The sequence below is a fragment of the Petaurus breviceps genome, unplaced genomic scaffold (assembly GCF_028583685.1).
Source record: "Petaurus breviceps papuanus isolate PSGF00001 unplaced genomic scaffold, PetGlider_PUasm1.0 229, whole genome shotgun sequence".
Taxonomy (NCBI): domain Eukaryota; kingdom Metazoa; phylum Chordata; class Mammalia; order Diprotodontia; family Petauridae; genus Petaurus; species Petaurus breviceps.
This window is the reverse complement of record NW_027185903.1, coordinates 9,557,455-9,573,052: the sequence shown is the minus strand read 5'-3', so window position 1 is coordinate 9,573,052 and position 15,598 is coordinate 9,557,455. Positions and strand designations below refer to the sequence as shown.

At 35.3% G+C, this 15,598-nt stretch overlaps 1 protein-coding gene across 4 annotated transcripts in view; it reads left to right on the top strand.

The window, feature by feature from the left end:
- Positions 1 to 15,598, top strand: part of RICTOR (RPTOR independent companion of MTOR complex 2) — a 172,575-nt gene that overhangs the window by 69,779 nt on the left and 87,198 nt on the right. For all 4 annotated transcript variants that reach the window (XM_069096191.1, XM_069096192.1, XM_069096190.1 and 1 more), the window contains 3 exons: positions 9,475 to 9,539; positions 10,217 to 10,348; positions 11,254 to 11,317. In XM_069096191.1, the coding sequence (XP_068952292.1) occupies positions 9,475 to 9,539; positions 10,217 to 10,348; positions 11,254 to 11,317 (261 nt within the window). The remainder of the gene's footprint in view (positions 1 to 9,474; positions 9,540 to 10,216; positions 10,349 to 11,253; positions 11,318 to 15,598) is intronic.

The window sequence follows — 15,598 nt, the reverse complement described above, 5'->3', positions numbered from 1 at the left end:
ATAGATAAATTACATCTATTTCAGTGGGATGAAATGTGAATGGTTATTAATGGTATGTTTTGAGGGAACTTTGTGTGATACTTCATTAGGGTAAGCTGAATAAAATAGTGGGGTATAGCTAACTCAGCAAGTTTAAGAATCAGAGCTTAATAGAAGTTCTTAAGATGAGCCCAGTATTCCACCAACTAAATGAAAAGTAATCCTTTGAACTAAAAGTCAGTCGTACTTTTGCTTCAAGTTTGTATTTTTTTCTTTCTCTATCACATTTGTGCATACCAAGTTTTTGCTTTCCTGTAAGCTTAGGTGATTTATTAATAATTTCAACCTAGTTCTTGACAAATACAAAAGTAAACACCTGATAATATTAACTAACTGCTGTAAATAATAAACAAATACCAAAGTTTATATCCCATCTGTTGTACTTGAATGATAAGTTAGAACATTTTGTTTGTTTTTTCTTCAGATTTTGAGTGTTTTCCACTTAGAAACTTTTCCTAAGATTGTAGTACATTACCACCAGGTGGCAATAGGCAAACTCTGTATTGAAATAGTATATTACAACCATAAGTTTTCTGTACCTAACACTTTCATAAATGTAGCAAATGATTAAAAAAAAAACCTAAGTAGATCTTTCTTATATAGAACAAGCTTTTAAATTCAAAAACACAGACAGAATGTGGTACTATTTACTAACTTAATTTTTAATTCAGAAAATTTTATTTCATACTCTCCACCTTTGCGCCCCCCCCCCCATGTAATTTTGCTTCATTACTGACAGTTTTAAAGTTTTTTCTTCTGATGGTCTTTTTATATACTTGATTTCTTTTAATGACAGGAAGGCTTTTCTTTATACTAGGCAAATGAAATAAGAGAGAAAAGAACATTAATTTTCTTACTCTGGAAAATAAAACTCCATGAATTAGAGTCCCTTCATTTTGAGAAGGTAACTTTTAATTTTTGCATCTAAAGTTTTGCCTTTTTTTCTTTGAGAAATTTGACTTTTCTCATCTGTTTTTATTTTAAGCTAGAGCTATGTGCAAGTGTTTAACATACGTGCATTGATTTTCTAATCACCTCGTATTTAATAATTTCCACACACTACAACTTTAGATTCAATACTTTATAGACAAGAAGGCTAGTATCCCTTATGTAAGATATAATATTTGAAAGATATTTTAAGAGATTTATAGTGATTTTTGGGACAGGTAAAACATTGTATCCCAATCGATTTCTGTACCTCACTTCAGAAAAGTATCTTTCCTCAAGGTTGCTGGTCATGTGCAATAATCTTCATGCTTCTCTCAAAGTCTGTCTTCTGGAGAAATCTTTGTTGTTCATCTCATTATATTTTTTAAATTAAATTTTATGTTTATTTTTAGTTTATATCATTCATTTCCACAAGATTTTGAGTTATAAATTTTCTCCCCGTCTTTCCCCTACCCACCCTCCCAAAACAGTAATCCCACTGTATACACTCTCCCACAATCTGCTCTCTCCTATATCCTCCCCCATCCCCTGTCCTACTTTCCAGTAGGGCAAGATAGATCTCTATGCCCCAGTGCCTGTATATCTTATTTTCTAGTTGTATGAAAAAATATATATATATATACATATATATATTTTAACATTTGATTTTAAAATTTTGTATTTCAGATTCTTTCCCTTCCTCCCTCATCACCAACCCTTACCAGGAAGATAAGCAATTCAAAATAGGCTGTACATGTGTAGAGCTATACAAACATCTCCATAGTGGATATATCGTGAAAGACTGACTATATTTCCCTCTGTCCGACCCTCACTTGTTCTATTCTCTACTTTAACCCTTTCCCTTTTCAAAAGTGTGTGCTTCCAACTTCCCTCCCGCCCCCAACCTGCCCTCCCTTCCATCATCTACCTTCTCATCCCCTTCCCCCTACTCTCCTGTAGTTCTAGATACTCTATTTAGTGAGTATATCATTCCCTCCCTAAGCCAAATTCAATGAGAGTGAGGTTGACCCATTCCCTTTTGACTTCCTGTTCCTCCCCTCCATTGTAACAGTTTTCCCTTGCCTCTTCTATATGAGATAATTTACCCCATTCTGTCTCTCCCCATCTCCTCTCATTATATTCCTCTCTCCCCTCTCAGTTTCACCTTTTATGTATCATCCCTTCCTTTTCAACTGGTCCTGTGCCCTCTGTCTAAGTATACTGTATACATATATACACACACTCACATATGTATTCATACGTCTATAAATCCTCCTATATAGACATGTGTGTGTCTGTGTGTGTGGATATATACTCATTTCTATTCCATTCAACTATTCTCATACTGAGAAAAGTTTCATAAGTTACAATTGTTGTTTTTCCATGTAGGAGTATAAGTAGTTCAACTTTGATATGTTCCTTATGATTTCTTTTCCCCATTTATCTTCTCAGGCTTCTCCTGCTTCTTGTATCCGAATGTCAAATTTTCTATTCAACTCTGTTTTTTTTTTTTTCCATCAAGAATGCTTGAAAGTTCTCTATTTCATTGAATGACCATATTTTCCCCTGAAACATGATACTCAGTTTTGCTGGGTAGGTGATTCTTGGTTTTAATCCCAGCTCCTTTGACCTCCGGAATATCATATTCCAAGCTCTTCGATCCTTCAGTGTAGAAGCTGCCAGATCCTGATTGTGTTTCCACAATGTTCAAATTGTTTTCTTCCTGGCTGCTTGTAATATTTTTCTCCTTGATCTGGGACCTCTGCAACCTGGCTATAATATTCCTAGTTGTTTTCTTTTGGGGATCTTTTTCAAGAGGTGATTGGTGGATTCTTTCAACCTCTATTTTGCCCTTTGTTTCTAGAACATCAGGGCAGTTTTCCTTGAGAATTTCTTGAAGGATGATTTCTAGGTTCTTTTTTTTTTACCATGGCTTTAAGGTAGTCCAAGAATTTTTAAATTTTTAAATTATCTCTCCTGGATCTATTTTCCAGGTCAGTGGTTTTTCCAATGAGATATTTCATATTACCTTCTATTTTTTCATTTGTTTGGATCTCTTTAATAGTATCTTGATTTCTCATAAAATCACTAGCCTCCATTTGTTCCAGTCTAATTCTAAAGGAATTATTCTCTTCTGTGAGCTTTTGAGATTCTTTTTCCATCTGGCAAATTTGGCTTTTTGAGCCTCTTTTGCCTTTTAAGTTAGTCTATTTTTTAAGGTGTTATTTTCTTCACTGTGTTGACTCACTTTTCATGATTTTCTTGCATAATTCTCATTTCCTAGTTTTTTCTCCACTTCTCCTATTTGAAAATCATATTTTTCTTGGAAGCTTTTTGGTGCATGAGTTATGACTTTGTTTTCTTCCTCCTCTTTCATGCTTTGATCCTTTTTGTCCCCAGAATAGGAATCTAAGGTTTGAGTGCTGTGCTTGCTTTTCTTCCTTTGCTTGCTTTTGTTGCCACTCAATTACTTCTGAGCTTTTTGCCACAGTAGAACCCTACTTCCACAGAGGATAGCTTTGTCCCAATTTGCTGGGGGTTTTGCAGCTGCCAGAGCTATTAGTTGAGTGCCCTCTCAGAAGCCTCCACTGGCTCTGGCACACTGGTCACGCCCCCCCAGGATCTCCACCCTAGACAGCAATCCAGATCCAAGCAGGTTAAAGTAAGAGTGATTACCCCTCAGACTAATTGCTTGGTACCCCTACAATCTGCAGGCCAGGAGCTCTGAAGCAGCCACACAGCAGTGGCCGTTGCACTTAAGCTGCTTCTCCTTCGGGGCCAGAGGCCAAAGTACACTTCCATACCCCCTGGTCCCACAAAGTCCACACTGACCTCTCACTTTGTCTTTGGCATTTATGGGTTGATAATTCTGGAAACTGCCACTGCCACTCTCTCCCAAAGTCCCTTCAGCTGAGGCTGGTTAGGGCCACCCTGAGGATACAACCATTGACTCACAGGGTATTGCACTCTGCTCCCAGCGGGCTGCAGTGGACCCTTCCAGCTGGCCTGCCAGGCTCTCTTCAGCGGGACGTTTGTTTGGAATCATTTTTTATAGGTATTTGAGGTGGTTGTGGGGGCATATGAAATTTTCCTGCTTCTATGCCACCATCTTGCCTTGTACTGTATTTAAAAAAAAAAATAATCAGTTGTTACAGTGGAAAGTGAAGTAATAAATATGATACAAAACAGCCTCTAAGTTCAATTTTACTTGAGTGTCCTAAACGTTTTTAATTAATAATTCTATTATTATCAAAACATAGTCACTGAAGCTACTATTGTAGAGGACTATTTTTTGGTGAATGTACTTGGTTTTGAAAGTAGATTTCTAAATTCAGTAGTTTCCTATTAAGTTTGCAAGTTTAAGGATAAAAAGTCATGTGTCAACTGTCCGAGTGGCATTGTGGGGCTCTAGAGATGCATAGACTTGTTTATAGTTCATTTCTGGATTTTATTTTCTTAAGCTTTATAAAAGATTCAAATATTTCTTAGTATCAATCACCATGTAGTGTTAAAATAGTTTTTAATACCTAACATATATTCCTGTAAAGGGTGAGAGTATTGGAGAAGCATAGTACTTCAGTTCATATAGACAACTCCTTATCCTCTTTTCATGCTTATGTTTATGAGATAGCAAAATTACACTAACCTGTAGTTTATTGAGTGTTAATTATAATAAAAATATATATAAGGATTTCTTTGTCATGGTACCACATATGGAAAATTGAACATAGTTATGACCCTAAGGTATTGTAAGATTCTTACCTGTCTTTTGAATTACTTAAGATTAAAATTCAATTGAATTCATTTAATGTTTCTTGTGCTTTATGTTCTTATTCCTTGAAAACTAGTAATATATTTTTTGGTTAACCAGTACCTTTAATATTCCATCGAAGTTCTAGAAAAATTGTAGTCTTTAACTCATTACTGTTAATGTAGCTGTACTGTGGTCCTCTGGATAAAATGTTGCTACCATTTTTTGTTCTTTTGTGGGAAGAAAAAATATCCTTTTTTTTTTTTCAACTGCTTTATTAACTTCTGGTTTACATTGTTCATTTCTGCCAGATTTTTAGTTACAAATTTTTCCCTGTTTTTCCCCTACCCACCACCCCAAAATATCGCTCCCACAGGATATCCCCTCCTCCAGTCTGCTCTCTCCCATATCTTCTCCCATACCCCCTTCGGCTTTTCCAGTAGGGCATGGTGGATCTCTATGCCCCGATGCCTGTATATCTTACATCCCAGTTATATGTAAAATAGTATTAATAATTCTATTTATATATTTTTAAACATTTGATTTTAAAACTTAAAATTCCAGATTCATTCCCTTCCTCCCTTGTCACCCACCCTTACTGGGAAGATAAGCAATTCAGTATAGGTTGTACATGTGTAGCTATGCAAAACATTACCATAGTAGATATATTGTAAAAGACTGACTGTATTTCCCTCCCTCCCATCCCAACTCCCACTTATCCTATTCTCTACTTTGATCCCATCCCTTTTCAAAAGTGGATGCTTCCAATTTCCCTCCCTTCCATCATCCCCCCTCTCAGCCCCTTCCCCCTACTCTTTTATGGGGTGAGATACCCTATTTAGTGTGTATGTCATTCCCTCCGAGCCAAATTCAGTGAGAATAAGATTTGCCCATTCCCTTTTGCCTTCCTATTCTTCCCCTCCATTGTAACCATTTTCCCTTGCCTCTTCTATATGAGATAGTTTACCCCATTCTCTTTCCCCATCTCCTCTCATTATATTCCTCTCTCACCTCTTAATTTCACCTTTTTAAGTATCATCCCTTCCTATTAAATTGGTCCTGTGCCCTCTATCTATGTCTACCTGTAAATATATTCACACACATTAACATATGTATTCATACGCCCATATACCTTCCTATATAGACTTATATATATGTATGTATATATATATATATTTTTTTTTTATTCCCTTCAACTGTTTTCATACTGAGAAAAGTTTCATCAGTTACAATTATTGTTTTTCCATGTAGGAATGTAAATAGTTCAACTTTGATAAGTTCCTTATGATTTCTTTTCCCTGTTTACCTTTTCATGCTTCTCTTGCTTCTTGTATCTGAATGTCAAATTTTCTATTCAACTCTGGTTTTTTTCATCAAGAATGCCTAAAAGTCCTTTCTTCCACTGAATGACCACATTTTCCCCTGAAACATGATACTCAGTTTTGCTGGGTAGGTGACTCTTGGTTTTAATCCCAGCTCCTTTGTCCTCCTTCAGAATATCATATTCCAAGCCCTTCGATCCCTCAGTGTAGAAGCTGCCAGATCCTGAGTTATCCTGATTGTTTTTCCACAATATTCAAATTGTTTCTTCCTGGCTGCTTGTAAATCTCTCCTTGATCTGGGAATTCTGGAACCTGGCTATAATATTCCTAGGAGTTTTCTTTTGGGGATTTTTTTCAGGGGGTGATTTGTGTATACTCTCTACCTCTGTTTGGCCCTCTGGTTCCAAAACATCATTGCAGTTTTCCTTGATAATTTCTTGGAGGTTGATTTCTAGGTTCTTTCTTTGATCATGGCTTTCAGATAGTCCAGTAATTTTTAAATTATCTTTTCTGGATCTGTTTTCCAGGTCAGTGGTTTTCACAATGAGATATTTCACATTGCCTTCTATTTTTTCATTTGTTTGGATCTGTTTAACAGCATCTTGATTTCTCATAAAGTCACTACCTTCTGTGTGCTCCAATCTTATTCTGAAGGAATGATTTTCTTCAGTTGGATTTTGAGATTCTTTTTCCCTCTGGCAAATTCGGCTTTTTAAGGCATTCTTCTCCTCACTGTCTTTTTGAGCCTCTTCTGCCATTTGAGTTAGTCTATTTTTTAAGGTGTTATTTTCCTCAGTCAGGCTGTTCACTCTCATTTCATAATTTTCTTGCATTATTTCATTTCTTTTCCCAGTCTTTCCTCCACTTCTCTTATCTGCTTCTTAAGGTCCTCTATGGCTTGTAAACAGCTCGTATTTTTCTTGGAAGTTTTTGATGCAGGAGTTCTGACTTCACTGTCTTCCTCCTGTTCCATTCTTTGATCCTTTTGATCCCCAAAATAAGAGTCTAATGTTGGATTGCTTTGCTTCCTTTGCCTGCTCATTTTGCCACTCAATTACTTGACTTTTGGGCTTTTTGCCACAGTAGGACTCTGCCACCAGACAGGGAAGCTTTGTTCCAAATGCTGGGGTTTTCTCAGCTGCCAGAGGTATTAGTTGGGTTCCCTCCCTGAAGCTTCCATACTCTCTTGCAAGCTGGTCACATCTTCCAGGGCCTCTACCCTAGACTGCAATCCAGATCCAAGAAGGTTAAAGTGAGTGAAAACCCCTTAGACCAGTCGCTTGGTCCCCCACACTCTGCAGGCCAGGAGATGATGCTGCCATGTTGGGGCAGTTGCAGGGCCTCAGCTCCTCAGCAGATTCTCACACCAGGGGAAGAGGCTGACACACTCCCAACTACTGGATCCCAAAGTCCACACTGCACTGACCTCTCACTTTGTCCTTCACATCTGTGTGTTCATAATTCTGGAATCGGTCACAGCTGCTGGTGATCTGAAGTCTCTCCAGCATGTAGTTGGTCAGGCCGCCCTGGGGCTAAAACCTCGGCTTGGGGCTGCGGTCGTCTCCCAGAGTGCTGTGCTGGGCTGTCCTCAGCGGGAGATTAGCTTCTCTGTGTCATTTTGTGGGTTCTGTAACTCCAAAGTTTGTTCAGAGTTCCCTTTTTCATGAATTGGGGGAGGTGAAAGGTGGAGCACTGCGGAAGTCCTGTTTCTACTCCACCATCTTGACTGCTCCCCCGAAGAAAAATATCCTTAAGGAGGTGACTAGGTGTAAAGAGGGGGGTATAAGGTAGCAGAAAAAAGTTTAAACCACTGTATTCCACTGAGTGTACTGCACTCATTCATTTCTAGAATCTAGACACCAAGTTTTGCTGACAAATATTGCCACTCCAATATAGAACATAATCTTTCTTGATCTCTGATTTCATTTATACTTCATGAAGTTTAAGAATTCTACGTGACTCACTGTGGGTCATGATTCATTCACACATTTGTAAAAAATTAGGTGTCTGCTAAAAATGTGGGATACATCGACTTTGTGAAACATCTAAACTTAAAAAGTTAGAGAATAATTATATCATTGTTTCTAAAAGTTTCCCTATGATGAAAATCTGATGTCGTTTCATGAACTCTTTTCTGATGTTGAGCAGTATGTATTGTCATAACTGTCAGCTCAATTAAATTTTGTTTGTCAAGAAAGACTTTTCTTTTTCTCAAAATCTCTGGAAAGAAATATATGAAGGAAAATTCTGCAAACCATAAAATTAGATTGTGGTTCTGATTTCTTCAGCCATTTAATTGCACCTTAACTCTTTGTCTGCTTAGCATAAACTATGTTATACTTCATAAAATTACATTTGATTCTTCATTATCTTGAAAGACCAAGGCCTTTCTACTCTGAACCGAATGCCTCTATCCCCTTTTATTTTGCCCCTGAATAGGTCTTCACATCCTTCACAAATGCTAGTAAACTTGTGATCCCTCATAGCTTTACTAATGATATACATACACTAACGCATCTTCTTATTTTGCTATAGGTTGTAGTTGTACCCAGTGTTACATTGTCTAATATTTAAGCTGTTTTAGGAACTCACAGAGGAAGAAGTAAGTCAGTTGCCCAGAGTGTTATGACACATTATTGAACATATTTAATAAATATTCATTGAATGAATTTCTCATTCTGAGTTTGTTGCATTAAGGCACTAGTAGCAATTCAAGAAACTTCTGTGCTTACATAAGATAAGACATTCATTGTTAAAATAGCATAAGTTCTTTGAGGGCAAGGACTTTTTGTGTTTTGTTTTTTTATTCCTAGTGCCTCCCACATAGTAGGTATTTTAAAAATTCTCATTTCATTGAACTCTGCAAAATTCAGGTTAAATTAAAACCAATTTTTTTTTAATTGAGTGATAGGAGTTTTAGTTATGGTAACATAAGGGTTCATTTGTAAGGTCAGTATTTTATGAAAATTTTATGAAGGAAAAATGTTAGTTACATTACAATGTATTGCTTCTCTTGATTATTAAAACTAGAAACCATTTAGAATCTAAAAGTGCTGATGTATTTAAATTGAAGCCAAATGTATTTTATGTAATTATCCTGAATGTAGATTAAACTTAATTTTATTTTGTTTGGTTTTGTGTATTTGTGAGTGTATGTGTGTGTGTCTGTCCGTCTTTCTGTTTGTGTTTTCACAAAGATAGTTGAAAGAGCAATAGACTTGTAGTTAGAAGACCTGGGTTCAAATAACTTCCTTACAGATAGTTTTATGTCTCTTAGAATGTAACATAAATTCCCTGAGCCTCAACTTAATTATCTTTGAAAGGGGTATATTTATACTACCTGTACTACTAGGTTGTTTCAAAGAAAGCATAGTTTAAAGATTAAGATGCTGTATGAATGTGACCTGCTATTTAAGGGATTTTTTTTCTTGACAGCTTCTTTGTAATATTGGCCACAGTGAAGAAAAGCTAGGTTTTAATTATGAGCATATCATAATATGGTAAGTACCTTGACATTTTTCCTGAATTAGATATTTCCTGAACTTTCCTGAACTAGATATTTCAAAATCTATGCTTTTTAAAGTGCTGATAGTGTAGTAATACTTAACTTTTTTTTTTTTAAGCAACTGGGGTTAAGTAACTTGCTCAAGGTTACAAGGCCAGTTATTTCTGGGTGTGGTGCTGAGTATCTAAGCCTGGATTTGATCCCCAGGTCATCCCGACACTGGAGCCAGTGCTCTTACTCGCTGAGCCACCTGGCCCCTAAGCAATTGGGGTTAAGTAACTTGCTCAAGGTTACACAGCCAGGTGTTTCTGGGTGAGTAATAAATGTCTGAGCCCGGATTCAATCCACATGTCATCCCGACACTGGAGCCGGTGCTCTTACTCGCTGTGCTACCTGGCCTCCCCATACTTAACATATCTTAAGATACTTAATTAAAATATTTGTAAAAATTAAATAATTTTATTTTTTACATTATGATGACGTATAAAATTCTGTGATATTTTATGATTATATATAAAACCAAGTATCTAATCTTATATTTGAAACCTATTTGGGGTTTTGAAATTTGAAAATTTCTTTTCTTGATTATTAGAAAGTTAATTCAAAGTTTTAGGGTATTTTATGTATTCTAAATCAAGACAACAGTGCTTATTTTTGTTTTGTTTTCATCAGTTTGCGATTAGCTTTATTGAATGAAGCAAAAGAAGTACGAGCAGCAGGATTACGAGCCCTTCGGTATCTCATCCGAGACTCAAGTATTCTCCAGAAGGTGCTAAAGTTGAAAGTGGATTATTTGATAGCTAGGTAATTTTTCTACAGTTGCTACTTTTGCTTGTATTTTCTTTAACAGTAGAAATTATACATAAAGAAATTTGGAAAATTTGGTATATATTTTTAGAGTAATCATTTCTTGGTTCTAGGGATCCATGAATTCCTCATTTGGAATAATAGAAAGCTATAAGTACATGTTCTCCCACACCAAATATACTTATAGACTGTCGTATCAGAATGTTAATGTATATAGTTTTCTTTTAGAATATTTAAATTTTGTAATCTTTACAAGACTTAGCCATCTTTTCTCTAATTAAAAAGCTTTAAAATATTTAAAAATAGTTTAAGTGAAATTGGGTTGAGCAGATAAATTTTTTGAGTAAGATTTTTCAAATTCTATCAAGACAGTTATAATAAATTAAAACTCTGAATGGCCAGAACTTATACATGCATTTTTGTTAAATTTGGTTTGCATTAGTATTCAAAAGTAAACTACTTCAGGGAAACAAAGTGGGTTTTTTGTAGTCTTGAATATTTGAGAGATAGCATACAGTGACTATGAAATTAGGGCCATATTAGAATAGTTTTTAACACATACCTGATTTCACTGCACAACTATTTTTGTTTACATATATGTGATTCATTGGTTCTGTGAATTATATGCAGGTATGTTTGTCTCTTTCTGATTTTTTTCAGAAGAAAATAGATCTTTCAGTATTTTTTATTAGAGATATAAATATTAACCAATTAAATATTTTGAAAATATTCCTAGGATGATACATAAAAGCCCAGTATCAAAAATTTATATCCTTTTGAGTAAATACCATGTTGACATTGTGTTTTATAACGAACAGCTATCTAATTGTAAAACTAGCTTGCATATAAAAAGAAAATGTTATCTAATCAGAACTGTACTTATTAATTAATATCTTGCATAGGTGCATTGATATACAACAGAGCAACGAGGTAGAGAGGACGCAAGCACTTCGATTAGTCAGAAAGGTATGCCAGCTGTTTTTTTGCATTTTTTTTTCCCATTGTAAAATATTTATTAAGCATTTACTTTGTTCCAGGCATTGTGCTAAACTTGGGGATGTATAGAAAAACAAAAACAGTCTGTAACCTTAAGGTACACACATTTTTTTGACAATATGAAAATGTGTCTCATATCTCATATTTCTTATATAAGATAGAGAGAGTATTTGGGAGATAATTATTCCTATCCATTTTTTTGATGAAGATAGGAAGGCTTTTTATAATCACTGCTTATTTATTTAAATGCTTATTAATTCTACAGTGCCTTATTCAATGATAAATACATCTTCTTTAATATAATTTATATTACTAAAGCATCGATGAAATCTTAAGTCTAAATCAGAAATTTATCTTTTAATCTAAATTCATACTATACATGAGCAGACATGTAAAACATTTTCACGTTCGTCATTTTATGGAAGAAAATTTGAACAGAACAAGAAAATGAAAGAAAGTGAAAAATATTATGCTTCAGTCTGTATTCAGGCCCCACCGATTCTTGTCTGGAGGTGGCTAGCATTTTTCATCATGAATCCTTTGGGAATGTCTTAGATCATTGTATTGTTGAGAATAGCAAAGTCATTCACAGTTGTTCATTGTACAATATTGCTGTTACTATGTATAAGGTTCTCCTGGTTCTTCTCACTTTACTCTGTATCAGTTCATATAAGTCTTTCCAGGTTTTTCTGAAATCATTCTGCTTGTCATTTCTTGTTGCAGAATAATATTCTGCAATTATATACCAAATTATATTATATACCAAATTACAATTATATACCAAAACATGTTCAGCCATTCCCCAGTTGATGGTTATCCCCCATTTCTATTTCTTTGCCATTACAAAAAGCTGTTATAAATTTTTATACAAATATGTTCTTTTCCTTTTTTTTTTTAATCTCTTTGGATAGACCTAGTAACAGTATTGGGGGTTCAAAGGGTATGAACAGTTTTATAGCCCTTTGAGCATAGTTCCAAATTGCTCTCCAGAATGATTGCATCAGTTCACAACTCCACCAAAGATGTATTAGTGTTGGTGCATTTTTAGTCCTAACTCTTTTGTTGAAATAGTTTGCTCTGGCACTAGAATTTGACGGGAGGTGTTTGTTCACTGGCACTTACTTAAATTGAGATCATAGTGTTGTACAACTTTTTCCCTCCTACCTTCTCCCCATATTGACCTATCGTTATACTTTTATGATAGCATAAATATTTTATCTGTCATGCTGGAGAAGTGAATTAGAGCCAAGAGGCAATGGTAAGCATTGAAAGTTTTTTGACTGGGGAATAATTTAATCAGATCTGTGCCTGAGGCAGATTATTTTGGTACCTGTTTAGAATGCATTGAAGAGGGGCAAGACTGAATGCAGAGAGACCAATTGGTTTGTGCCAGGAGGGGGAGAGGTGTGAAACATGTAGCAGTAGAACAACTGACAGGATGTTGTTATCAAGAGAGAAGGAAGAATCAAGGATGATCCTAAGGTTACAGACATGGGTAACTAAGGAGGATGACGGTGCCCTTGACACTAAGAGTAAGTGTTGGGGGGGGGGGGGATGATGAGTTTCATTTTGGACATGTTGAACTTGACATCCCTTTGTTCACGTAAGTAAGAACAGAGAAAGCAGATGGTAAGGGTAAGTTAAGGGTGAGAATTGTTAGAGCAGGAAGAACAGTTGGACAGGGCAGCAGAGATGCAAGGGTAAAGGGCATTTACATTTGACTTGACCAGCGGTAGGTTCAGGATTATGGAGAGAGGAAAGTAAGGCCATACTAAGACTGAAAAGTCTGGAGAACAGGTGGACATGTCTTACAAGCATTGATTACTTATGGTCTAGAGTTGGAGAGATGAGAGCCAAATTTGAAGACCATCTATATTGACACAGATGAGATCATTAAGGGAGAGAATGTAGAGAGAAGTGAAAGGTTTCAAGAGAGAGCCTTGAAGGAGCAGCAAAGGAGACTGAGTTTTCAGACAGATATGCTAAGAGTATAGTGCCACTGAAGCTGGGGAGGAGGGAGAGTCTATCTAGGAGCAGAGGAAATAAACTGTCAGAAGCTGCTAGGATTCAAAGTAGCTGAAGTCTGAGAAAGAGTCATTTGATCGATTATCAGTAACTTCATTCAAGAGAATGACAATAATGAGACAATATACCAAAATTTGTGGGATGCAGCAAAGGTAGTTCTTAGGGGAAGTTTTATCCCTGAGTGCATACATGAATAAATTAGAGAAAAGGGAGGTCACTGAATTGGGCATGCAATTGAAAAAGTTAGAAAAAGAACAAATTGAAAATCTGCAATTAAATACTAAATTAGAAAAAATGAAAACCAAAGAAGAGATTAATAAAAGTGAAATTAAGAAAACTGTTGAATTAATAAATAAAACTAAGAGCTGGTTTTATGAAAAAAAAATAAAATTGATAGACCCTTAGTATGATAAAAAAAAAAGAAGAAAACCAAATTATGAGTATCAAAAATGAAAAGGGTGAATGAATCTACCTCCAATGAAGAGGAAATTAAAACAATAATTAGGAATTATTTTGCCCAATCGTATTTACATAAATTTGACAATCTTAGTGAAATGGATGAATATTTACATAAATAGAAGTTGCCCAGATTAACTGAAGAGGAAATAAATTAGTTAAATAACCCATCTCAGAAAAAGAAATCGAACAAGTCATCAGCGAACTCCCTAGGAAAAATCTCCAGGGCCAGATGGATTTACTAGTGAATTCTATCAAACGTTTAAAGAACAATTGATTCCAGTACTCTTCAAACTATTTGGGAAAATTAGTGAAGAAGGAGTCCTACCAAATTCTTTTAATGACACAAATATGGTACTGATACCTAAATCAGGAAGAGATAAAACGGAGAAAGAAAATTACAGACCAATTTCCCTCACGAATATAGATGCAAAAGTTTTAAATGAAATATTAGCAAAAAGACTACGTCAACTTATCACAAGAATAATACACTTTGATCAGGTAAGATTTAATCCAGGAATGCAAGGATGGTTTAATATTAGGAAAACCATCAGTATAATTGATCATATCAACAATAAAACTAGCAGAAAAACCACATGATTATCTCAATAGATGCAGAAAAGGCTTTTGACAAAATAAAACATCCATTTATATTAAAAACACTAGAAAGTATAGGAATAAATGGAGCCGTCCTTAAAATAATAGGTAATATCTATTTCAAGCCATCAGCAAGCATTATATGTAATGGGGATAAGCTATAAGCATTTCCAGTAAGATCAGTGGTGTCCACTCTCACCCCTCTTATTCAATCTGGTACTAGAAATGTTAGTAGTAGCAATTAGAGAAGAAAAAGAAATCAAAGGAATCAAATTAGGCGAAGAAGAGACCAAACTATCACTCTTTGCAGATGATATGATGATGTACTTAGAGAAGCCTAGAGAATCAAGTAAAAAACTACTTGAGATAATAAATAAATTTGGCAAAGTGGCAGGATATAAAATAAACCCACATAAATCCTCAGCATTGCTGTATATTTCTAATGAAATTCAACAGCAAGAGATAGAAAGAGAAATCCCATTTAAAGTTACTGTGTAGATATTATAAAATATTTGGGCATCTACCTGCCAAAACAAACCCAGGACCTATATGAACAAACTACAAAACACTTTTCACACAAATAAAGTCAGATCTAACTAATTGGAAAGACATCAATTGCTCGTGGCTGGGTCGAGCTAATATAATAAAAATGACAATTTTACCTAAATTAAATTATATATTTAGTGCCATACCAATCAGTTTACCAAAAAACTACTTTATAGAGCTAGAAAAAAATAGCAAAATTTATTTGGAAGAGCAAAAGGTCCAGAATATCATGGGAATTAATGAAAAGAAATGCTAGGGATGGTGGACTAGCTATACCAGATTTTAATCTGTACTGTTAAGCAGTAGTCCTCAAAACTACTTGGTACTGGCTGAGGAATAGAGTAGTGGATCAGTGGAATAAATTGGGTACACAAGACTCAGCAGTAAATGCCTATAGTAATCTATTGATTGATAAACCCAAAGACCCCAGCTTTTGGGATAAGAACCCACTATTTGACAAAAACTGCTGGGAAGACTGGAATATAGTATGGCAGAAACTGGTCATAGACCATTATCTAACACCATATAAGAAAATCAAGTCTAAATGGGTGCATGATCTAGGTATAAAGGCTGATACTGTAAGCAATCTTGGAAAACAAGGAATAGTTTACCTGTCAGATTTGTGGA